A 23,891-nucleotide genomic window follows, 5' to 3' on the forward strand; every position below is an offset into this window, starting at 1 on the left:
GACAGACAAGGCTTGCCGCAGCCCCCAGCCCCGGGAGCCTGTTTTCCAGCCTGCAGAAGCTGTGAGCCTGTGAACTCATCTTATATTAATAGCTGCTGTCTCCTCACTTATTGCAGGGAGAGGCGGTCATGGCCCCGGCGGGGGCTCAGCACTCAGGGCTGCCCACCTCCCGCACACAGGACCTGGGAAGAAGAGGAGGGACAGGCCCCGCCCCCACCCTAGGGCCTACCCCAGCAGGAAGGCAGGGCTCTGGGGCCCAGCTCTTGCCTCTCACCCTCCAGGGAGCCCACACTGCCCAGCTCACCCTCCTGGGCCTCTGTAGTTGGGTAGGATCAGGCATAGGTTTGGAAAACTGGCAGAAGCAGAGAGGCTGGATGGTTTGGCTGCCCCCTCAAACACACACATGCACACGCACACACACATGCACATGGGCATGTGGTGCCAAGCAGCCCCAGGCTGAGCACCAGATGAGTCTGAGGCTGAAAGAGACATAGAAGGCTTCAGTTTGAGGGGGCAGACATGTCCCTTCTCTCAGGGACCCTCAGTTGGAGAGGACACACAGCCCTGCCTTCAGGGGCCCCCATTCTGATGAGAAAAGCGAGACTTCTCTACAAATGTTTCCTCAGGAGAAGTGTAGCAAGGGGTGTTGTATACCACATCTTCACAGCCATAGGAGTGCTCAGCCAAGGAGGCTTCCTGGAGGAGGCATGGGGCTGGGGTACAGGGAGGACCTGAGTTGTACCTGCAGAATCCTGGGAGGAGGGAGAAGCCAGCCAGCCCCATCACACACACAGGCTCCAATCTGAGGGCAGATTCGGACACCTCTCAGGACGGGCCCGGGACCCAAGGCAGAGATCCCAGATGTAGGTTCCCAGAAATGCCTCAGATCCACCACACAACCACACCCAGACAGACAGAGGAGGACCCACAGCATGAGGGTCTCCCACAGGCCCTCCCAGACACGAGGGTGACAAGCAGCAGGCCCCGCTGGGCCTGGAGCCAGAAGCTGGGAGGGGGAAGCAAAGGACTGAGCCCCCCAGGGTAGGATGGGCACTAGGCCCCTCTCCTTCTGGACTGTGGCAGGAGATGCTCAGGAGTGTGGTGGAGGAAGCAAAGAGGCTCCTCCCTAAGGTCTGGAGGTAGCCTGGAGACCCCCAACTGTTCCCCAGCCCCGGGACAGGCCTTCCGGCACAGGTTTCCATGCTTGCTGTTTCTGAGCTACTTCTGAAACCCACTCCGTCAGCCAGGAAAGAAACAGATTTGGAGTCAAATGGACCTGGGTTCAAATCCCAGCTCAACTCCTAACTGACTGTGTGATTTTAGGAAAATCAAACGTCCCCTTCAGTGAGGCCTATCTTGGCCCCTTATTTAAAGATGACTCGCACTCCCTGTGCCCCTTCCCTACTTTATTTTTCTCTGAGGACTTATTGCTCTCTGATATTACCTTGTTTTTAACTTGTCTTTTTACTACTGTCTGTCCTGGCTACAATTTAAGCTGTCCACGAGGACAGCAGTGAACGAATGGAGGCACATTAATCTCAGAGCCTCAACTTCCTTTTCCGTAAAATGGGGAGAACTATAGTCTCACCTCTTGGACCATGGTGATAGTGTGTGAACTGTGTGGCCCGAAGCTTGGCAAGGGGGAGCTGCTTGCTGAGTGGGGGTCTTTTCCCAGGGAACTTCCAGGAAGATGGGGAGAGAAGATAAGGCTCCACTTGACCTGGAGGGGCCTCCCCACTTTGTGCCTGACCGCAGCTGTGTAGCTCAGTCCAGGCCTGCCCTCCACCAGCTCTGAGCCAGCCGCTGTTGGCATGTCCACGCTCCTTGGATTCCTGTGGCCACTGTTGGAGAGGATTCCTGTCTTAAATACCAGGCAAAAGAACTCTGGCCAGGGAAATGGAGAAGGACATGAGTCCCAGGCCGGCACAGCTGTGTGAGTTTGAGCAAGTGGCTGTTCCTCTTGGGGCCTCAGTCTCCTCATCTGTACAATGGAGGGGTGGGCCAGAATGCTCTGAGGGCCCCACCTGCAGGCTTTGCTCACCTGTGAGGCCTGGGAGGCTGGGAGGCTTGGCTAGTCAGAGCTACCTCTTCAGCCCTACCCTAAACCTGCTACCGCCCGTGCCTGTGAACACATTCTTTCTGGTTCCAAAACACCCATACCTCAGGGTCCTGCACACTTGTGTCCTCAGATGCATACAAGGGCACATGCACACACTTACCATCACTCGTTTTTGCATAGAAAGAAGCTCTTTCAGCTCCAGAATGACCAGACCCCATCCCACCACCTCCCAAATTTGGCTGCTGGCTCTGAGAATGAACCCCAACACAAGTCAGGGTCCAGAATGTCCTAAGTCCCAGGCTTGGGAAAGAAGGAGATAAAAGGCCATCGGTCAGTTGGCAGAGCACAGGTTCTAGACACAGGTGTTCCCTTAGGCCAGTCATCCACCCTCTCTCAGTCTCAGTTTCCTCATCTGTAAAATGGAGACGATATTACCTGTGCCATGGGTGCTTGCTAGGCATGAATGTGGTAACATACACATAGCACGGTGCCCAGCACACAGTCAACACTGTGGTTAGAAGGGGCTATTGTTATCAAGGCAACTGACGTGCTTTGAACACATACTTCATGCCAAAGCCCCAGACTCAAGCTAATGTGGGAAGGATGTGGGCATCCTCAACCCAGGAAGGGTCCAGCCCCCTGGTTCCTGTCCCCAGGGGGAGGTGCCTGAGTCTGAGCAGAGGGGCCCATCAGATTGGCATCCTGGAGAGGGGGTGTCACCTGCCAGCCACACTCCACCTTGGGTCTTCAGCACTCAGGCCCCCAGTCCTTGCCTAATACTCCTATTCCAGGCTCTCCCCCATCAGGCCCCACTCCACCCTCTCCACAAACACACTCACAGAAACATATTTATCACAAAATCATTTTTTATTGAAGGTTGGGTCAGGGACAGGAATAGGGAAGCACTGGGAGCCATACCCCGGTTGGCAGAGGGGTCAGGTGGCGTTGGCTCGCGCACTGCCTCCTCTAGGGCACCGCACGGTGAGGCCTGGTCCCAAGCCCCTGTTGTGTGGCACTGGATAGCAGGCTGGAGTGGAGTTGGGGCGGTTGCGCGGTCTGGTCCCGGCTGCAGTTTCCCCAAAATGGCCACCAGAGGGCAGCCGGCCCCCAGCGCAGAGGAATTCTCGGTTGCTCAGGTGATGGCTTCTTAAAAAAATAAAAAACCAGAGGCTGGTGTATTCCCCCTGCAAACCCGAGGGGGGCGGGCCTGGGGAGAAGGCTCTGGTTTCTATGATCTCTTCGATAAAAAATAAGCAAAAATAATAACAAAATACGTGGTTTCTCTTTCTCCCTTCCCCCCTCTAGGAACTGAGGTCAGAAATGGGGGTGTGGGGACTAGGAGTACCCTGGTATGGCCTGGATTTCAAGGTGTGGGTCTCTTTTTTTTCCCCTTACCACCCAGAAATAAATTCATAAATAAATAAATCAATCATAAATAGATACTCTCTTTGTGCACTTATATATAGATAAATCTTTCTCCCTTTGTCCTGTCTAGGCAACTGAGTGACTAACCTCTCCGACTCTTTAGCTCAGAAACTTGAAAGTAAAGTGACATGCTCAAGGTCAAGGGAGGGGAAAGATCAGGGACTTGGAATGGCACTGTAAAACACTCAGCAGCATTCTGGAACTCCAAGCCAGCCAGGCTGTGAGACATTTCTGAGTGGAACCCTGACCACCTGAACATTCTAGAACCATGGAGCCAGCTGGGCCCTGCAGGGATCTGAACAGAATACTGTGAAACACCCAATGTCCTAGAACTCCAGAACCAGCTGGGTCTTGGGGGTGTGGAGCTGGAGGGTTGGATTGAAGTCCTGGAGGACCTAACATTCTGGAATTCTGTAGTGATGAGGGCTGAAGTGTCACCAGGATGCGACTAGACATCACTGGGGGAACGGGATCGGAAAAGGATCTTGGAAGAAGAACAGCCGCAGCAGACAGCCCACAACACCTTCTGCACGTCCTGGTTGCGGAAGGCATAGATGATGGGGTTGATCATGGAGTTGTAGGTGGCAGGGAGAAGGGTGAGATAGGTGTAGAGGGGCAGGGAGTGGGCATCACCCAGCAGGCAGTAGACAGCGAAGGGCAGCCAGCAGGCGGCAAAGGCGCCAAGCACCACGGCCAGTGTGGCGATGCCCTTGCGGGTGGCCACGTAGTGGGTGGCGGGCAGCAGGTGCCGCTGGAGGGCAATCTGCTGGGCATGGCGGCAGACGATGCGGCAGATCTGGGCATAGAGCTGCAGCATGATGCCAAACACCATGAAGAAGGCAACAGCCAGGACCACCAGATGGTTCTTGGAGAATGGATATACCACGCCACACGTGGCCCGGGCATCCCTGCAGTTCCAGGCCAGCACAGGCAGCAGCCCCAGGCCCAGCGCGCCCCCCCACACTAGGGCCAGCATCACATAGGTCCGTGTCACGGTTGTCTCTGAGTAGTAGGTGAGGGCGTTGTACAGAGAAAGATAGCGATCAACGGTGATGGCCAGTAGACTGCCAACGCTGGCGGTAAAGGCCATCGCCAGGACGCCAACCAGCACCAGGCTCATCTCCTCTGAGCCAATGCAGAAGACAGCGGCAAAGTGCAGGACCAGCCCCAGGCCTGCCAGAAGGTCTGCCACGGCCAGGTTGCCCACCAGCAGGAACATGGGGGCACGGAAGGCAGGAGTGCCCACAATGATGGCCACCACCAGCGCGTTCTCACAGGACACCAGGGTGCCCGAGATGCACAGCACTACGTCCCAGGCCTTGGGTGAGGGCAGCGGTGCAGCTGGGCCTGTGGTCCCCTCTGCTGAGCCCACACTGCTGACGTTCACGTTGCCTGGGCCAGCAGAGAGCCAAGCCAGGGGGCTGCTTGCACCCCACAGCATGGTACCTGTAGAAGAAAGGCCCTGTGAAAAGCTGGCTGGGCTGAGTGCTGGGTGGAGGGGTCTGGAGGGAGTGAGGGGCACCTCAGGATACATGGCGGGGGTCTCTCCTCAGGATAACTGGCTGGTCCCAATGCCTTGTCCCCCAACTCATGCCCCAGGGCTCCTTCCAGGATGCCTTTGTCCTCTCCCATGCCCCCTGGCCAGCAGGATCCCTGTCCTGGGTCTCTTCACTGTCCCTTCCAACTTCCTGGGTTCTGTAGGCCTCTTTCTCCCACGTGTGTGACGACAAGAGAACCAGATGAAGGACTCCCATCAACGAATGGGAGCTCACAGGATCCAGGAGATGCTGGGAAAGACCCAGGACTGGGGGAGGGAAACACATCTCAAGACTGAGGGCAAGGCTGCTCCCTTCCTATGAGGGAGGATGACGCTCAGTTTCCGAGGCTGCCAGACCCCTCACGATTCTCATTACTGATAGCCCCAGGCTCCGCCCCCAGGGAATGCGCGTGAAGCTTCTGCCGCCCCTCCCGGCGCGCCGCCCCCCCCCCCCCCCGCCCCCGGCAACCCGCACTCCTGGGGTAATAACACCTAGGAACTCAGCCCCCCCAAAATCCCCTCCCCTCCAACACACACCTGCCCAGACTTCTGTCCCAGGCCAGACCCCTCTCTCTGCCTGAACCATTGGGTCTTTGGAACAGATACCCTCTCCTGGAAGTCTGGATCCGGAGTCAGATCCCTCCTGCCCAGACACTGGATCTTGGGCCTGCAGCCCAGATGTCTGGATCCCTCAGTCAGACACCTCCTCCTGCTTGGACGCCTGGGTCCCTGCCCCAGAAGCCTCCTGCTGGCCCAACCTTAGATGACCCTCAGTCCCTCCAGGACCTCGGGTCCGTGTAGGAGTGCTCATCCCCCGTCGGGTCACCCAGCTGACAGCTCTCAGCATCCGGACAGTGGGTCCTCGCCTGCTAGCCCAGAATCTGGGTTCCCGGTCTCGACCTCCGACCCCGGCTAGCTCGCCGGCCCAGCGTCCCAGCATCCTGCGTGCCCTCTCTGACGCCTGCCGCCCGCAGCGGGTCCCGCTACTCACCTCTCGGGACCGGGCGCGGCTGGGCCGCGGGGAGGTTCCGCTCGGGTCCGGACGGTGCAAGGTGTGCGCGGACCCCGAGAAGCCCCCGCGGCCGCGGGAGACGCGGCGTGAGTCACCCGGCCCCGCCCCGCCCCGCCCCCGGCCACCGGTTCGGTGACGTCAGCGGCCTGGCCAGCCAATGGGCGCGTCGCGCTGGAGCGCAGGGCGCGTCGCGCGGCATAGTAATGAGGCCTCGCGCCGCCCGCTCCCCCATTCATAAAAAGCGACCGTGGCCGCAGCCCCGCCCCCTCCCGAGTCGGCCCGCGCTGTCCTTGACGCGGCGCCCTCTGCGGGCCGGGGGTTTCGGGGGCGCTGGTGGGACAGCCTTGGAGAAATCTCAGGGAGGCTGCAGAGGATGTGTAGGGGGAGCGGAAAGGGGACTTGGATAGGCTGTGGAATGATGGGACCCTCGGGTGGCAGAGACAGGCCGACAGAATTCAGGTGACAGAGATTGAGTGATGGGGCTGAATGGGCGTCCCCGGTGAGGATGACGGGGGTTGCCAAGATGATGGGGCCCTGAGATGATGGTGACAGAAGCACGAGGGAGCAGGGAAGTGGGTGTCAGTGACGGTATGAGCATGGTGACAGGATCCTGGGGGATGGTGGCTGTGGGACGCTGACGTAGAGAAGGAAGCCCCCAGAGCAACCATAGCAGTGTCAGGGTGACTCTGTGGCATAATGGGGTTCAGGGATCCCAGGGTGGCAGAGGCTGTGGCAAGGGAAAGGGAAGATGGAGTGTCCAGGTGATAGGACTGCAGGTCACCATGACCCTGTCACAAGTGCTGAGGTACTGAAGTGACAAAGCTAAGTGATGAGGGTTATTGGGTCCTGGAATGAAGATACTAAGTGAGTGGGCCCCAGAGAGACTGGGACAGGGTAGCAGGTCTGGATTGACAGTGACCAGGAAGGTAAGTTGCTGCCGGGGCAGGTCCTTGTTATGCTGGGGCTGGGATAAGGAACTGGGTGACGTCACTCATGTCAGCCCAATAGCGCCCTCACAGCACCGGAGGGGTGGGCCTGGCAAGATTTCAAACCTGAATTATTTATTCAAGGATCTGGAAAGCCAGCAGGGTGATGGGGGAAGGGGAGGGAGCACTTCCCTGAAGCAGCAAGAGAAGGGGAGCCGGGAAGAACTTGGAAGCAGAAACCTGGCAGCTCAGTCCCCAGGGCAGGCCCCTCTCAACCTCCCATCTTAGGCATCCTGGCAGGGTAGGGCATGGAGACGGAGCTCCCTCTTCCCCAACTCTGCCTGTCCTTAGTCCCGGGGAACCACACTCACCCCGTCAGCCGGTGACTTCTCCAGAGGTGACAGATAGGGCCACTCCTGGGGGAGGGGGACTAGCTGCTCCTCCTCCCTCTTTCTCTGGCCTTGATCTTCACTGGAATCCCCCAGGGCTGTGGGATGGCGATGAGAGAAGGGATCAGGTTAGGGCTTGAGAAAAGCAGAGGGGCCCAGATCCCAGACCCCACCGACTTCTCCCCCAACACAGCACTACTGCAGCTCCCACAGTCAGTGTGGGGCAGGGGGAAGGAGGTGACAGGCCAGTGGCAGGGTACATGGGAAGAGGAGAGGGTCAGGGCTGAGGAATATGATGCACCTCAGGTTGGACGTGTTGAATTTAGAGTGCTTAGTGGGTGGAGGTGGTCAGGAGTGTAGACTGGATTCAAATCCCAATTCCTCCATTTTCTAAGCTGTGTGACTTTGAGTGAGTTTCTTAGGATCTTTGTGCCTGTTTTCTCATCTATAAGATAGGGATGATGGGACCGGCTCGGTGGTGCAGCGGTTAAGTGTGCACGTTCCACTTCTCGGCGGCCCGGGGTTTGCCAGTTCGGATCCCGGGTGTGGACATGGCACCGCTTGGCAAGCCATGCTGTGGTAGGTGTCCCACATATAAAGTAGAGGAAGATGGGCACGGATGTTAACTCAGGGCCAGTCTTCCTCAGCAAGAGGAAGGATTGGCAGCAGTTGTTAGCTCAGGGCTTATCTTCCTCAAAAAAAAAAAAAAGATTGGGATGATGTTAGTATCTACCTCATAGGCTTATGGGGATGGCCTGGCACCGTACATCATTGGCTGTGTTGGCCACCAATAGTATGTCTGGTAGGCGGAGGACATGTGGGAGGCATAGGTGTGCAGGTAGTAAGTGCGGTTCTAGGGGTAGATGTCATTGCCCAAGGGAGGGAGGAGAGAGGGGGGGAGCCTCAGGGACGCCTGCCAGTGAGGGCACAGAAAGGGGACGAGAGCGTACCTGCTCCTGGGTCTTTGCACTGGCTGTTCCCTCTGCCTAGAACCCCTTCACTTCACTCAAGTCTCTGCACCCAAGCCACGTCTTCCGCAGCGGGCTTCCCTGACCTCTCTCCTAAGTGACCACTCGCCTCCCATCACTCTCTCTCCCTTTTCTTATGTTTCAGAGCACTCAGCACTCCTGAAGTTATATATTTGTCCATGTATTTTCCTTTTTTTTTTTTTTGCTATGTGTCAGCCCCACCAGAATGTAAGCTCCATAAGGGTAGAGACTCTGTTCTAGTCTCTGCTGGGGAACAGCACCTGCATGTAGGCAATAAACAATTGTTGACTGGATGATTAAACCAAAAAAGCAGCATCTGGAGAAAGAGAAGGAAAACAGTAAGGTGTGCCATGTCAAGAAAGGTGGGGGCGTCAGAGGGAGAATACAGGGGCAGCAGTGGCCCAGGCCTCAGGGATCCACTTTCACCCCCATCAGAGCTGGGTGCCAACAACTGTCCAGCTGGTCTCAGAGAGGGGTGAAGGCTGCTGGCAGGTTGGCATGAAAGGGGTGTGTGAGAGACTGTCTTCTGCTATTCTGAGTGGTAACGATACTTCTTTTTTAAATTTTTTCATAGTTTATCAATCCTCTCATGAAAAATCTGCACAGTCGCCACAGACAAAGTCACTGCGGCATCTTCACTCCTCCTTTTTGCCAGCACCAAACTTGACCTTTGTGGGCCCCCTGACTTTCCTTCTGTTCTCATGTTCCATTTGCTGTTTTCTTGAGGTCTTCTTCTCATGAGGCCAGGTCTTGTGTTGGGTTCATTTTTCTTTGCATAATCCAAAGAATCGTAAATCCTGCCCAAGCCTTGCTTTACCACCACCGATATGGGTTCTGAATCCAAATACAAAGATGACATCTTTGTACATTTTGGTCTTGTACATTTTGGCTAGTTTTTCCAAATTTTCTGTCTTGGGTACCATTGCCTACCCGGGGTGAAGATGTCAATGACCATGTTTCCATTGAAGTAGCTGATCAGCCAGAACTTCCTGATCTGGATAGTACTGTGTCGTTCACGATGGAGGTGATGGAGGTCGATTCTCAGGCAGCTGGCTGGGAAAAGAATGCAGGGATATTTGTAACCCTGAGAAACCCTGGAGACCCAAGAGACTCAAGTGAGGCTATAGATTTTTATTCACGCACTTTCTCTCATGCTCCAAACTGCCCCATGCCAACAGGACAACTGAGGCCATCACTGCCAGCCAGATCTCTCTTCCCTAAAGGCCTGCTGTCTAGAGGAAGGGGCGGCCCTTCATCTTCTCTCCTCCTCATGCCCTGTGCCCTATCTCCTTGCTTCCTCCCCACCAATTACAGCCCCTCCAATCCTTCCCACCCACCAGGTGCCAGACCAGAGCCCAGTGCTTATAACAACACTGCATGCCCATTTCATATGTGAAGCCCAGAGAAGCCAAAGGACCTGCCCCAAACCACACAATAGATGGCAGAGCTGGGATCCGAAGCCAGGAGGTCACTACAGCCCCAGAAGGGGCTGGGAGCGATGTTTGACTAGGGCTGACAATACCTGCAGTTCCCCAAGTGGCCACCAGATGGCCATAAGCACTCACTTCCAGGTAAGACTTTGCTTACCTCTTCTCTCGCTACCAAGCTGGGGACCTACGCTCTCAAGGGATTTGTGTGTGAAAGAGACACAGATAATATCCACACAAGCTCCTTTCCCAAGCCCCGAGAATCTGGGCATCGTCAGAGCACACATTCTTAGCACAGAACCCATTCATTCATTCAGCCAACATTCACTGAGAGTTCCCCCGGGCTTGGGTTTGAATGGGTGCTACGGACAGAGAGATGATCCAGCCACATCCCTGCATTTTCAACATTCAGTGAATATTTACTGAGCATATACTATTTGCCAGGCAGGGTTCTAGGCACAGAGGATACAGCAATGAACAAAAATCCTTGCCTTCTTCATAGAGCTTCCATTCTGATGGAGCGAGACGGCCAATCTACAAATAGATACTTAATATATTGAGTAGGGAGCCCTCCAAGGTCTCACAGACCAGTGGGACAGACAAACATGTACATAAACAGCCACAACATGGTACAGTATGATTATTTAATAAACACCTTCTTAAGCCCTTATGTGTGTAGGCAGTTAACTACAGAAGAAGATAAACATGGTTCCTTCCTTCATGGAACTTACAGTCTAGAAAACAAATGAGTAATTAATTATATATTTGACACATGCTCTGAAGGAAAAAGGAGGTGACATGATGGAGAATAAGCAGGAGATCTCCTTTAAGTAGGGAGGTCATGGGGCGAGTCACTTGGAGAGAGAATAGAAGAGTTACAAGGAGAGGGCACAGCAGATGCAAAGTCTCCGAGGAGGGAAGGAGTTGATGTGTTTGAGGAATAGAGAGGAGGCTGGTGTGTCTGGAACCCAGTAAGCCACGGGGGCAAGTAGGAGTTGAGCTCAGAGAGGTGGGCAGAGGGAAGATCATGTAAGTCACAGAAAACAGTGAGATGGGGGCTATGGGTGGGCTTAAGCAGGGGAGTGATATGATTTGACATATTTTCAAAGGATCACTGTCTGCTGCGTGGAGAACAGACTGGAGGGGGGTGCAGAGGCAGGAGGCCACTGCAGTCACCCAGGTGAGACATGGTGAGGGGGTGAGGGCTCTGGTGCAGGAAAGCAGATGGATTCACATCTACCAGCTGGGACGAGTGCTGCAGCAGCTCAGCCTTGTTCTGAGACAGTCACAGAGGGCTTCCTGCAGGAGGTGGCCCTTTAGTGGTGTCTTGAAGGGTTAGTTTGTCAGGCAGATGGAGTCAGGGGAGGAAGAGAAGACTCCAGGAGAGAGAACAGCTATGGGATAAAGGCAAGGAGGTATAAAAGAAGGTGTGTATTGTGGGAAGGGCTGTTCTATCTTCTTGGAGGGTAGGAAGGTGTCGGGGTGAGTCCAAGACATTCTGGAGAGACTTCTAGAGCCAAGAATCACAGCGTTTTAGATGCCGAGCTGTTAACTGGAAGAGACTTGGTCAAATCCATGTTTTCAACAGAGCCCTGCACTGTGAGGGCCGGCTTGGGAGGAGCCTGGAGGCCGAGGGGCAGTAAAACCTGGAAAGGGAAGACGAGGGACAAGGACCAGGAGATCTGTAGAGGCAGAATCTGCAGGGTTTTAATCTGGGGCCGAGACAGAGGGAGCGGGTGAGGAGACCATGGTTTCCAGTTGAGGGACTGAGGGGATGATGGGGCCTCCTTGAGAGGAGAAGAGCGACAAGGCAGTTTCAGGGGCCTGAGGGACATCAGGGAGAGGTGCGCTGGAAGCAGATGGACCCACAGGAGGCACAGCAGAGGGGAGAGCAGCCTCTGGTCTCACTGGGGCCTGGGTTCACATCCTGGCCCACCTGGTTGTAACAGTGTGCCCCTGGCCAGGTGATTTTACTTCTGCAGCGTGTAAATTGGGGATAATAAAGCCCATACCTAGAGGGTAGCTGTGGACATTAGATGAGAACCTGCAAGTAAAACTGTTAGTAGAATGGACATTCTTCTAGTAGTATGTGGTAATTGTTAACTATGTCTTATTAGTTACAGTTGTGGCAGCTGGGGAGCAAGCATTGGGCTGGAGACCGAGATGAGACATTCGTTTTCAAATGGGAACTGATTGCAAAGGAAAGGCCGAGCGAGATGACCCGAGAGAGGTGGCAGAGGGCTTAGGACTGAATTGGGCCACCAGTGATGAAGAGGGGGAGGAGGAAAAGGAGAAGCGGAGAGGGGCAAGAAGGAGAGGAGAGGGAAGAGGAAGGCAAGAAAGGAGGAGGGGAGAAAACAGGAAGAGGAGGTGTCCTCCAAGGAACCTGAGAAGTGGCTGCAGAGGAAGAAGAACCAGAAAAGGCCCGTGCCAGGGCAGGAGACCAGGCCGAGGGGAAGGCTGCAGAAAGGCCCAATTGTCCGAGTAACAATGAGACGGGTGACTCGGCCAGAGGGTGTAGTGGGTCAGAGGCAGACGTGGTGGGCTGAGGGGCAGAAGAGTGAAGAGGTGAAGCGAGACGGGCAGCCAGAGCCTAGGGACCAGCTGAAGCCCGTCCCCACAGTCGTGGGGCCTGGTTAGAGAGTGCCCTCGACAAAGCCCCGCCTGCGCCGAGCCGGGGAGGCAGGAAAGAGACCTCGCTTCAAATCCGGATTTTGCCACTAACTGTGACCTCCGACTAGTCACTCACCTTTTCTGAGCCTCAGTTTCCTCACCTGTGAAGTAGGAATAACTCCCTAATCAGCAGACTTTTCGTGAAGCTGCGGGAGGGGGCATCCAGGGACCAGGTCAGCCATTAGTCCTGGACCCTACCCCCTTTGTCCGAGCCGGGTCCCAGACCCCTGGACCCAGCCCCACTTGACCGCTCCCAGTAGCCACGCCCCTGTATGGCCCCGCCCCGAACCAACAAACCCCGCCCCACCTGGTTGCGCCACTGGCCCCGCCTCCTGACTAGCCACGCCTACCTGGCCACGCCCAGGTTGCCCTGGTCTCGCTCCCCACATCTCGGCCGAGCCGAGTCCAGAAGGGACGTGCTACACCAGCTCTCCGCCGGCCGCCAGCCCCTGCCCCCGCGCCCATGGCCGCGCCGGGACCCCGCGCCCTCCGGGCTGCGCTCTGTGGCGGCTGCTGCTGCCTCCTCCTGTGTGCCCAGCTCGCTGTGGCTGGTAACGCGGGCCGGGGTCTGGTTGGGGCCTGGGCAGGGTCAGGTGGAGCGTGCCCTTCACCCAGGCGCCTGCCCAGGAGCAGTCTTGGCTTAGGGGGCGGGAGAGGACTTTCCAGATGTGTGCAGGACTCCAGGGATGTGTTGAAGGGGGCTCTAGCTGTGTGTGGAGCCCTGTGTATATATATAGGCTCCAGATGTGAGGGATTAGGGAGCTTCGGGTGTATGGAAGGGAAGGGGCCCCAGGTGTGTCTGGGGGAGGCGGCTCCGAATGCATCTGGGAACCCCAGCTGTATGCAAAGGGAGGACACTCTGGCTGAATGTCAGGGAGGTTCTAAGTGTGTGTAAACATGTGTTTGTGGAAACTCCAGGTGTATAGTGGGGCTTGGGGGATCCAGGTGAGTGTATGTGTGCAGAGGGGTGAGAGCCACAGTAGTGGGGAGGGTGGCTGTAGCTCCAGTCCAAGGAGTTACTCCCACCCTACTCCCAGGTAAAGGAGCTCTGGGCTTTGGGCGGGGAGCCCTGCTTCGCAGGAACATCTGGCCAGCTGTCCGAGGGGCCTGCAAACAGCTGAAGCTCTGTGAGCATTGTGTGGAGGCGGGCAGAGCACACAACCTCTCTGGCTGTGTGTGGGAGCAATGTCCGCAGGAGGAACCAGGTATGGAGTTGAGCCCTCCCCAAGTCGAGTGCCCCCAGTTCTGAACCCCAGGGCCTTGGCCCCTCTCCCCAGACCTCTTCCCTGCACCTTCTCCCACCAGGACGCTGTGTGGCCCCAGCTGAGGTGGTCAAAGAAGGTTGCTCTGTCTATAACCACTCAGAGTCGTGTCCAGGTAAGGGAGCTCCCGCTGGCCTAAGCCAAGTTAGAGGGAGGGGGCTGAGGTGTCCCCAGCCAGAGCTTGCCCTCCAGGAAGGGATCAGCCTCTCTCAGGGAGCGGACTATGCCACGAACACCAGGGTCCAGTTTCAACTCTGCCTTTAGCTCACTGAGAAGTCCCTTCCCCTCTCTGGCCTGTTTCCTCATCTGTGAATTGGTACAGCCGCAGGATCCGGGACAGGAGTGTGGAGGAGATGGGGGAGTTAGCTCTTCTAGTTGAAAGCATAGTGAACACTTTGGAAATTCAGAAGGGAGTGCGGGGAGGGCCTCCTAGAGGAGGTGGCATCAGAGATGATGCTTAAACGTAGAGAGGGAGAGAGGGCACATCTGGTGGAAGGAACTGTGTGAACTAAGGCTTGAAAGTGAACGTGGACCCGGGGACAGAGGGCCTGGTCTGAGTCACAATCTAGCTGTTGGCCTGGACTGGGGTCTTGATGGGAGTTAGGGGGTGGGAAGGCTGGTTTGTTATGGATTCCCTGTCTTTTCAGCTGCCCACCATCACCCCACCTATGAACCAAAGACAATCACAACAGGTAGGCACTACCTGAGGAATGGGGCAGTGGGAGGACCAGAGGTGCAGGGGAGGACAGAGCTGGGCTCCAGCCCTAATGTGCTCTGTGACCTCAGCCCTGTGACTTCTCCCTCTGAGCCTGTTTCCACACCTGTGAAATGGGTTGGGTACTACCTCAGAGAGTTGCTGTGAGGATTTTGAGGGTGTAGAACCTAGTTCAGTGTCTGACGCACCGAAGGTGATCAAGAAATGACGCTTCCTGTCCCTTCTCAACACCAGTTCTGAGGACTCAGGGTGACCCCTCAGGACCTGCCCTTGGTGCTGAGTATGTATGGCTCAGGTTGTCAGTAAGATGTCCTCAGTGACTACCTACTGCACCTCCGGGCCCAGAGAGGGTCACCAAGCAAGCTCCCGGCAGAACAGAGGTGGGAACCCCACCCCTTGGTTCCCACTGGCCCTCAGGGCCTGGAGGTCAGCAGGCTTGGCAGGGATGGCTGAAGAGGCTCTTGGTTAATTAAAGCCAGAAATGTGATCTCGGAGGCTGAATTATTGATGGCTCGGCTCCCTCCGGCTCAAGCCCCAGATGGGTCTTGTGTAGCTCGTTTCTTCCCTCTTCTGCTCCTCTTCCCCAGTGTCCTTCTCTGGGGCTCCCTGAGCTGCCGCTGGGACCACCCTTTGCCCTTCATATTCTCAGACCCCCCTTACACAAGCTACACCCTCTGGGAGGCAGACCCATCTCCCGACTGCGCCCCTGTCCACTGCCCCAGAATGATCTCCCACCACCAGCCCTGCCCTGTGCTGGGCACCTGGCCCAGGACCTGAAACTGAATCCCTGGTGGGAGTTGATGGCTAACGTGGGACAGCTGGGAGCCACTCAGACAGCCTGGCAACCGTGGGCCCTAAGGCGGGGCAGGGGAAAGGGTCAGGGTGAGTTGGTGTAAGTCTGGCTCTGTCCTAAGTGCGGGGTGACTTTGGACAGGGCTAGCCCTCAGAGCCCAGCTTCTCCCTCTGACATACATCCTCTAGTCTCCGTTTATCCACTCGGTAGGGTGTGGGCCTCCACTTCTTCCTCTGCTCCTTCCCTCTCTAAGTAGGGACCCCGACAGTGGGTGACTCCACGATCTCAGGACCCGGAGTCCAGAAGGAAACCACATCATCTGAATCTGGGCTTTGAACCCTGAAACCCAAGGCTGAAAGAGACTCTGAGCCGAGGGGCTCTAGATGCCCCCAGTTCTGCGTCCATCCTCACCCTGTTGGGCCAGAGTGGGAGACGGAGACTGGAAGGGAGCTCAGTCACCATCTGGTCCATGTGATCAAGAGGCCCAGAGAGGGTGTGAGAGGCATCAAGCCACAGATCAAGTCAGGAGCAGAGCCAGGGCTGGAGCCAAGGCCCTGCCCTCCCCAGCCAGGCACTGTCCCTCTCATCAGGCACTTCCCAACTACCCACAGGATCTGGGCTGAGCTTCTGAGCCTGCTGTTCAAGGCTCCCATAGTGAGGACTGGGGCCTCCCGGTGACCTGTGCCAGTTATTGGGGTGGGGCTGGGATCCTGGTCCACAGAGGCTTGCTATCACCTCCACTCTGCAGGAAGCCCCCCGGTCCCCGAAGCCCAGAACCCTGGCTTTGACGGGGCCAGCTTCATTGGGGGCGTAGTGCTGGTGCTGAGCCTGCAGGCAGTGGCCTTCTTTGTCTTGCGCTTCCTCAAGGCCAAGGACAGCACCTACCAGACACTGTGAGTACTTGGCCAGCCAGCAGAGTTCCGGCTCACTTCTCCGCCTGACTCCTGCCCCTCCTGCCCCTTAGTGTCAGTGCACTGTCTTCTCAATGGGGCAGCCCTAAGGGCAGTGACCCCTCCCACTGGCCCCCAAATGAGCCACACCCCTCCCTTCTCCCTCCTCCAGGTGTGGGGTCCTCTCTGCGGGTGATGGCTGGGGCCAGGACTCAGCCTGGGCCCTGTGTCTGGGAGCCTGGCTAAGCCCACCTGTCTTTGCCCCCTCATGCTGCCAGCAGGGAGGAGAACCAGTAGGTGGTAGCCCAGGCGAGCCTTCAGCCTGCAGCTCTGTGGCCACGGGCAGGAGCCTGGGTCGTGTGTGGTTTGCTTTTCCTCTGAGAAGGCGAGCTGCTCTGAAGCCCCCGTGTGCCGTGTGTGCTGTGGGGCAGGTTGCCACAGCCTCCATTAAAGTGTTTGCTCTTCCAGCTGCTGCCTGCTCTCTGGGGGTGGGGGTCCCTGCTGAGGCAGGGCTACCGCCCTGAGTGCCCTCTCTGTCTGGCCTCTGCAGAATCTGACCCCCTCCGGGCCTGGATGCCACACTGAGGGGAAGGAGGATGAAGAGGCTGCCCTCTTGGCCCCCTGGTGGGCGCTGGGGGTGGGAAAAACTTTGGTTACCAATTTCTGGCCACTGCAGGCACTGAGCAGGCTCAGTGCCCAATATCTGACATCCTCTCCTGTCCTGGGCCTGGTATCTGCAGCTGAGAGCATCCTTCAACCACCTGCTGTCTCCTCTGTCGTCCCTGAGGGGCCCCCTGCCTGTCACTGGGTCTGTGCCAGCCTCTTCCCACCGACCTGGCCTGGGCACTGTCCCAAAATAAAGGAACTCTCTCCAGCACTGTGCTTCATGTCCCATGTCTTGGGCTGTGTGTGGACTGGATGGGGTGAAGGTATGACCACCGTCTCCTCCTCAGTGGGAATTCAGCCTTTGTCACCTTTTAAAATACTTTCATTCGTTCTATGTGTTTAATTCCCTCCCCCTGCCCTTTACAGAAGAGGGTACAGCGACTCAGAAAGGCAAGTAGACTTGCTCAACGTCACACAGTGGGACAGGGCAGGGCTGGGATTTGGATCCAGGTTTTTCTGACTCCAGAGTGAGCAGAGCTTCAGAACTCCTGCAGAGGCATCTCCAGGCTCTCTAGGCTGCTGACGTTGGGTCTCTGCCCCGGTGCCAAGGTGGAGACACCCCCAGGACTCTCGACAGCCATTTCCATGTGCCTGGCCTCCCTCACTCAGGCCCTCCTGAAAAGCCCCGCCCAGGCCTGCCTCCCACCCTTCACCCCCAACCCTGGGCCCAGATGTCTTCCCTGACTAACCTCTTCCACCCGTGGGGCACTTGCTGGAAACTATGCTTGTGGCTGAGCTCGACATTTAATCCCATGACTGTCTGAGGAAGCTGAGAGAATAGAGAGCAACGGTTGAGAGTCCAGCCTGTGGAGCCCGACTGCTCTGTGTGAACTGGAGCAAGTTCTTTAACAGTTCTGGGCCTCAGTTTCCTCACCTGTAAAGTGGGGCAACAGCAGTATCCATCTCAGTGGGAGGCGGGGAAGGTTCAGAGCAGCACTTGCCCCATCAGCTTCATTCCAGGGCACCTGTCCACCCTTCCATCTGTGCAGCCTGCCGTGGGGCCTTCGGCATCTATTCCTCCCCCAGGCCAAGCCTCCTCGCAGGGTCTCCCACTGCAGCTGGAAGGGCTCCGAGGGACTCTGGGGTCCCCAGGGAGTTCCAGCCACTCCTTGGCCTCACAGAGGGCTCGCCTGCCTACACGTCGCAGCACCATCGGCAATGCCCCTCCGCCTGCACATGCACTTCACCAAAGCCCCCCATCCTCTCAGACATCAGCCTCCCCTCGAGCCACCCCTCCAGCCTCTTGGATCTGCCTCTTGTTACCCAGCCTGCCTTGCTCTCTCTCTTCTCCAAGCCTTTGCACAGGCAGTTTCTCCTGCCTGGACCACCCTCTGCTTGCTTCTCCACCCAGCACTTAAGTGCTGGCAAGGATAATGCCCATTCTCTCCAGGGCTGAGGGAGGAAATGCCCTCATCTCCTGCTGGCTTTCACCCAGTTAAGGAAATTTATTTATTGGATGTTTTCTTTTCAAAAGTAGTAGATGCCTATAAGGAACAAAAGGACGATACAGAAGTTTATATAGAGTGAGAATTGCTCTTCCCCTGGTCCCACTCCCCAGAAATAACTATCTTTCACAGTATGTTTCAGACCTTTTTCTGTGAATTTACAACATGCACACATTTAGCTTTTTTAAAATACAAAATGCAATTGTGCTATGCGCATTATTCTGCCACTCTGTCCCTTTTGTTAGAGATCAGATTTGCCCTGACTTGTCCAGGTGGCGATAATTTATTTGCATCCTCTCCTGTCCAGTTGGGCCATTTCCACTTTGGTTATTAGAAGCAGCACCATGATGGACAGGCTTGTCCGCAGATCTTGGCACACCTGTGGGAGAGTGTGGGGAGAACAAGTCGCTATAACTGGAATGGCAGTCTCAGAGTGGCCATCTCATGGATCCATCCTGTCTGGCAAGCTCGGCCTCCACCTTCCCTGATGCCCACTGGACCTCAGCCCGCCCCACCCGATAAGCACTGGGCCTGGCATAGAGGAGGCCCTCCAGGAGAGTTTGATGAATGAATGAATGAATGAATGAACAAAGGAGCCTTCCTTCTCCTTCCTATCACCAGAGGTCTCTGTCCAGCTCAGATTGCATGCCACACATCTGGACCATGGCTGCTGCTTCCACACTAGCCTCCCAGCCTCCAGGCCTGCCCTGCACGGGCTGCCCATGTGATTGGCCTATATTAGCAACTGTTTCCTAGGCGCTGCCAAGGGCTCCCCAATAGACTTGAGGGTGGGCATGAAGTCACTTCACTAAGGGTGCTTCTCCCTGCTGGGGGGCATAGACTTGGACAAAATCTTTGTGGCTCTGGGCATATAAGTGCCAGAGAGCACAAGTCATGCCCTGTCTTTGGGCCTCCATTTCTCTTTGTTTATTCATTCATTTAACCAATATTTCTTGAGCATGTGCTTTGTACCAGGCCTATAACCCAGGGCCAATAATAATGACGATGAGCAGGGCTGCGTAGGGATCAGAGGCGATGTGCAGACCACACCCAGCATGACTTGTGGAGTGCAGCAGGTGCCCAACAAATGGTAGCAGTGCTCATTCTTAATACTGTTGTCAGGGATCAGGGAAGAATTCCTAGTGGAGATGGCATTAGGGCTGGACTGTCAGGGACAGGTAGAGCTTCGCAGGTAGAGATGAAGAGGAGGGCATTCCAGATGGAAGGCACAGAATGAGCTAAGGTTCAAAGGCAGAAAATCCCTATGGGAATCTAGAGGTCTAGAGTGATGGCTGGGGAGCTCTGGAGGCCAAGGTCAGAAGTTGGACTCCATCCTGCTTGGACAGGACAGGGATAATGACCATTCTCTCTGGGGCTGAGGGTGGAAATGCCCCCACCTCCTGTTGGCTTCAGCCTGGGTGGGGTGTCCTTGGGGAGAGACAATGAGAGGAAGTCTTGTATCATGTCCTCCCACCAGCCTGGCCCCTTATAAACGGGCATCCTCTCTCAGGGGTACCAGCAAGATGGGCCTACTGTGGACCCCACTCTCCCTTTTGCTCCTCTTGCTTGGGAAGCCTGCCTGCATGAGGACCCAGGACCACCCCAGCTGTCCAGGTAGGGGCCTAGGGTGCCCTTTCCAACAGCACACCCTCATTCCCTGCCTGGGCGTCCTTCTCCCACCCAGGCTCACTAGCCTCAAGGAGCAGGGTGGGAGTTTGATAATCTGGGCTCTGCACATAAATGGATGCAAATAGATGCAAATAGTGCAAAACCTTGCCAGCTCCGGAGGCAAGTGTCCTGACAGCTAGAATCTGGGAAATAGAGAACAGCAGGGGGGTCTGGGAGAGATGTGCCCTCCATGCCCACCGTGTGCCCACCCGGCTCTGAGTTTTCTGCAGAACCCAGGGAACTGGAAACCAGCAAGGTTGTCCTCCTGTCCAGCTGTCCTGGAGCCCCAGGAAGTCCTGGGGAGAAAGGAGCTCCAGGTCCTCAAGGTGAGAGATACTGGGGAGCAGGCAGGGACCTGGGGTAAACTGGGGAGGCTGGGGGTGCACCAATTACTGTCTGTGCTGAAAGGCCATGATAAAGGGGCAAGGAAGCTTCTGTGTGCTGGGCTCCAGGCTGGGTGCCAGCATCCTAAGATCGACTCTGTGAGGTAGGTGGCACCATCCCCATTTTACTGAGGGGGAAAGTGAGCCTCAGAGAGGCTAAATAGTTTGCCCACAATCACAGCCAGTAAAGGGTGTAGCTGGGATTTGACATCTGGCTCAGGATCCCTCCTTGCTTTTCAGCCCTGGCATAGGGTGGGACTTAAAACATCTTTGCCTTTGGGATTTCAGGGCCACCTGGACCACCGGGCAAGATGGGCCCCAAGGGTGAGCCTGGTTAGTGTGTGGGACTGGGGCCTCTTTTCCTTTCTTTGCTTCTGTCCCTGGACTAGAGAGGGGAATGTCTCTGCTTGGCTGCTGCTCAGCAATTGGCTGTGATTGTCCTCAGGCAGGGGGATGGAAGGCTGGGAGGAGAGGGGAGGATTGGAAGGGCCTGGGCACTCTACCCTTGGGCAGTTTTCTGGCATTCCCTTGGGGGTCTCAGACCTCAGAGCCAACATGAGTCCTTTCCCTGGAGCAGGAAATCCAGCGAACCTGCTCCGATGCCAGGAGGGTGAGGCAGCCTTTGCAGGAGCCCGGAACTTGGAATCAGTTGGTGCTGGGGTGTTGGTGGACCGCCAGGTGTGACCCAGCCCTCCTTAGAACCCCCTTCAGGGGTCCTCGAAGGAGTTGAGAAGCCTCCTGGGGTCCCACACCTGACCTGTCTCATTGCCTGTGGGATAAGGGTTGGGGCATAACTTGGGGACTCCCCTCAGTCCATCTCCCTTTCCCCAGGCCCCAGGAGCTGCCAGGAGCTGCTGAGCCAGGGCGCCACCTTGAGTGGTTGGTACCACCTGTGTCTACCTGAGGGCAAAGCCCTCCTTGTCTTTTGTGACATGGACACTGAAGGAGGTGGCTGGCTGGTGAGTGTCAGGTGGAGAAGGGAACCCCAGGCCAGGCCCAGTGAGCGCTTCTGCCCCTTGACCCCTAGAGGGAGCCAGAGCCCACTGGAGCTGAGCCATTCCTTAGAGTAACTGACCAACATTTACTGAGCTCCCAGGGGGCCTGAAGAAGTCTGAGAAGGCTTCACAGAGGAGGTGCCATTTGAAAGGGTCTTGAAGGTTGTGTAGAAGTTCTCTAGACAGACGAGGTACAGAAGGGCATTCCAGGTAGAGGGAAAGACAAACACAGGGAGGCAGGGGAGTACAAGAGGGTTGAGGGGACCATGTGAGTGAGCTAAGAGCAGGTATGAGTGGTCGGCTGAGGTCTACTGGTGTGGGTCCAGCATGGATTGAGGGCCTCTGCAAAGGCCAGTTCATGGAGGGCACTGAATGACTGACTGAGGAGCATGGAGGGCAATGGAGAGCCATGGGAGAGTTTTATGCAGGGGAGACTTCTGTTTTGGAAAGATGACCCACACTACAATGTGGGAGATGCATGGCAGTGGGGGACAAGAGTGGAGGCAGGGACAGAGGTTAGCAGGACTATAGAGGTCCAGGCAGGAGAAGACAGAGGGCAGTGGAGGCAATGGAAACAGAGGTACCTAGACTGAAAGATATGTAGGAGGGAAACTACAGGGTCTGGGGACTGTTTGACTTGAAGGAGGATGTGCAGGGAGCATCAGGGTAAGGCCACGAGTCCAGCTTGGGCCTCTGGAGGTGACCTCTCTGCTCTAATATCTTGGTTCTTATCATAGTAAATTAAAGCAGGTATTTTGAAGCTGACTCCCAGCAGGACTGACCATCTCCCGAAGGCAGGGACAACATTTCTATCATTTCAATCTCCTCCAGGACTTGCAAGGCTTTGGTGTGAACTTGAGTGTCAGTAAAAGTTAATAAGGGAATGTAGAGTTCACCAATGTAGTCACATGCAAAGCTCACTTGGACTCACACTTTATCAACAAGCCCCAATCCCAAGGCGGGTGTTGGCCCACCGCCACAGTGCACCCACTCTCAGCTGCCACTGCCCCCGGCTTCTCCTCACCCCACACCTAGCCTGGAGGAACGGCTGGTGTGCTGGCCTTCTCTGCCTCCCTAGGTGTTCCAGAGGCGACAGGATGGTTCTGTGGATTTCTTCCGCTCTTGGTCCTCCTACAAAGCAGGTTTTGGGAGCCAGGAGTCCAAATTCTGGCTGGGGAATGAGAATTTGCACCAGCTTACCCTCCAGGGCAAGTTCCCCACAGGGTCCAGGGAGCTTGAGGGGCATTCCTCTGGCATTCCGAATCCCCACCCTGGGATCTGAGGCTGCCTCCCTCCCTGCCCCCTCCTTCCCTCAGGTACCTGGGAGCTGCGGGTGGAGCTGGAGGACTTCAATGGCAACCGCACCTTTGCCAGCTATGAGTCCTTCCACCTCCTTGGGGACACAGATCACTACCAGCTGGTTCTGGGCAAGTTCTTAAAGGGCACTGCAGGTGAGTGACCCTAAGGTGGGCCCGAGAGTAGGGGAAGAAGGCGAGGGAAGCTGGATCCTTGCCCAGTGCTGCCACTGCCTCCATGAATGACCCAGGGCAATTCCTTCCCCTCTGTGGGCCTCAGTTTCCTCATCTGAGAAATGGCAATCATGAGACAGGGTAGTGCAAGAGTGAAGAATTTGGGCTCTGCAGGCAAACTGACCTGAGTTTGAATCCACCTATGTCACTTACTATGTGACCTTGGGCAAGTCCCTTCTGCATCAGAGCCCCAGTTTCCTCCCCCAAAATGGGCAAGGAGGCAGGGTGGGAGGTTGTGGGAGCCATCTGGGGCCCTGTTGAGTGTTAGCATTATCTGCTTTGGAAGAGGAACCAGGGAAGCCTTTTCTTCAGAGAAACAGTGACTGTTGAGGGGAGACTTGAGGGAAGTGGTTATGAGGAGGTACCTCAGGGGGGCGCCTTTCCTGCCCAGGCATCCGAGAAGTCCCTCCCAGCTCTCCCTGGCAGAGGCGCTCAGGCTGCTGATGGGAGCTGGGTGGAGACAGAGGAGCTAGAGGGAAGCTGGGGATTCTGGGAGGGAACAAGGAAGGGGGAGGAGCTAGTGGCTTGGGAGCCACAGTCCCTATACACGACCCAGTGCCCCTGTGACTAGCTGGGTTACCTTGTGCAAACGCCCTGGCTCCTTGGCACTGCTGTTTTCTCACGGGGCCTGATAACATCCACCTGGTAGTTGCTCTGAGGCTCCTGCAAGATCCTCTCTTCAAGGGTGCCAGGCATGCTGCCAGGCACCAAGGTGCCTCCTCTCCCCTCCCTGCTAGGGGACTCCCTGAGCTTCCACAGCGGGAAGCCCTTTACCACCCACGACGCTGACCATGATACAAGTGGGGGCAACTGCGCGGTGATTGTCCACGGCGCCTGGTGGTACGGATCCTGCTATCAATCCAATCTCAACGGGCGCTATGCGACGTCCCAGGCCACTGCCCACAAGTACGGCATCGACTGGGCCTCAGGCCTGGGCGTGGGCCACCCTTACCGCAGGGTTCGCATGATGCTTCGCTAGGGTACCCTGGCAGCCAGCGCGCTTATCTCTCTTGTACAGCTTCCGGACCCTCAGTGACCCCTCCCTGTTGCTAACCATCTCTGCTCTCCTGTCCACATTTAAAAATAAAATCATTTTAACCCTTTCCTG

General features: G+C 56.3%; 3 protein-coding genes across 15 annotated transcripts; 2 read left to right on the forward strand and 1 right to left on the reverse strand.

Moving 5' to 3' along the window:
- Nucleotides 1–2,907: 2,907 nt before the first annotated feature.
- Nucleotides 2,908–12,722, reverse strand: GPR3 (G protein-coupled receptor 3). 3 transcript variants are annotated; one of them, XM_023635262.2, is made up of 4 exons: nt 12,539–12,701; nt 9,268–9,390; nt 7,331–7,446; nt 3,507–4,930 (listed from the first exon to the last, which is right to left on the reverse strand). In XM_023635262.2, the coding sequence occupies exon 4, from the start codon at nt 4,923–4,925 to the stop codon at nt 3,933–3,935; it is 993 nt and encodes a 330-aa protein (XP_023491030.1). In that variant the 5' UTR covers nt 4,926–4,930; nt 7,331–7,446; nt 9,268–9,390; nt 12,539–12,701; the 3' UTR covers nt 3,507–3,932. The 3 variants fall into 3 exon arrangements, with proteins under 3 accessions (XP_023491034.1, XP_023491030.1, XP_023491026.1); XM_023635258.2 differs by having other exon boundaries at nt 3,786–4,930; nt 12,514–12,722; XM_023635266.2 differs by lacking the exons at nt 7,331–7,446; nt 9,268–9,390; nt 12,539–12,701 and adding an exon at nt 6,013–6,146 and having other exon boundaries at nt 2,908–4,930.
- Nucleotides 12,723–12,794: 72 nt separating this feature from the next.
- Nucleotides 12,795–16,974, forward strand: CD164L2 (CD164 molecule like 2). 7 transcript variants are annotated; one of them, XM_070250383.1, is made up of 6 exons: nt 12,795–12,988; nt 13,505–13,642; nt 13,743–13,814; nt 14,347–14,391; nt 15,956–16,100; nt 16,379–16,565. In XM_070250383.1, exons 1-6 carry the CDS (start codon nt 12,901–12,903, stop codon nt 16,392–16,394), a joined length of 504 nt encoding a protein of 167 aa, XP_070106484.1. In that variant the 5' UTR covers nt 12,795–12,900; the 3' UTR covers nt 16,395–16,565. The 7 variants fall into 7 exon arrangements, with proteins under 7 accessions (XP_070106484.1, XP_070106486.1, XP_023491057.1 ...); XM_070250385.1 differs by lacking the exon at nt 16,379–16,565 and adding an exon at nt 16,838–16,974 and having other exon boundaries at nt 12,796–12,988; XM_023635289.2 differs by lacking the exon at nt 16,379–16,565 and adding an exon at nt 16,838–16,974 and having other exon boundaries at nt 12,798–12,988; nt 13,475–13,642.
- Nucleotides 16,975–19,650: 2,676 nt separating this feature from the next.
- FCN3 (ficolin 3) lies at nt 19,651–23,886 on the forward strand. Of its 5 annotated transcripts, none has more exons than XM_014737555.3 (8): nt 19,651–19,822; nt 20,107–20,193; nt 20,548–20,592; nt 20,837–20,869; nt 21,091–21,218; nt 22,333–22,462; nt 22,571–22,705; nt 23,521–23,886. In XM_014737555.3, exons 1-8 carry the CDS (start codon nt 19,651–19,653, stop codon nt 23,760–23,762), a joined length of 972 nt encoding a protein of 323 aa, XP_014593041.2. In that variant the 3' UTR covers nt 23,763–23,886. The 5 variants fall into 5 exon arrangements, with proteins under 5 accessions (XP_014593041.2, XP_014593040.3, XP_014593042.3 ...); XM_014737554.3 differs by having other exon boundaries at nt 19,665–19,822; nt 20,107–20,202; nt 20,548–20,583; XM_014737556.3 differs by having other exon boundaries at nt 19,665–19,822; nt 20,548–20,583.
- Nucleotides 23,887–23,891: the final 5 nt, after the last annotated feature.

Source organism: Equus caballus, chromosome 2 (assembly GCF_041296265.1).
Source record: "Equus caballus isolate H_3958 breed thoroughbred chromosome 2, TB-T2T, whole genome shotgun sequence".
Lineage (NCBI taxonomy): Eukaryota > Metazoa > Chordata > Mammalia > Perissodactyla > Equidae > Equus > Equus caballus.

Bases quoted from the DNA above. Each gene is read 5' to 3' on its own strand.
- GPR3 (XM_023635266.2), bottom strand. From the start codon at position 4,925: ATGCTGTGGGGTGCAAGCAGCCCCCTGGCTTGGCTCTCTGCTGGCCCA.
- CD164L2 (XM_023635274.2), top strand. From the start codon at position 12,901: ATGGCCGCGCCGGGACCCCGCGCCCTCCGGGCTGCGCTCTGTGGCGGC. The intron at 12,989-13,474 runs GTAACGCGGGCC...CCCTACTCCCAG, and splicing joins TGCCCAGCTCGCTGTGGCTG to GTAAAGGAGCTCTGGGCTTT. The intron at 13,643-13,742 runs GTATGGAGTTGA...TTCTCCCACCAG, and splicing joins ATGTCCGCAGGAGGAACCAG to GACGCTGTGTGGCCCCAGCT.
- FCN3 (XM_014737555.3), top strand. From the start codon at position 19,651: ATGAGAGGAAGTCTTGTATCATGTCCTCCCACCAGCCTGGCCCCTTAT. The intron at 20,870-21,090 runs GTGAGGCAGCCT...CCCTTTCCCCAG, and splicing joins CCTGCTCCGATGCCAGGAGG to GCCCCAGGAGCTGCCAGGAG. The intron at 21,219-22,332 runs GTGAGTGTCAGG...CTGCCTCCCTAG, and splicing joins CTGAAGGAGGTGGCTGGCTG to GTGTTCCAGAGGCGACAGGA.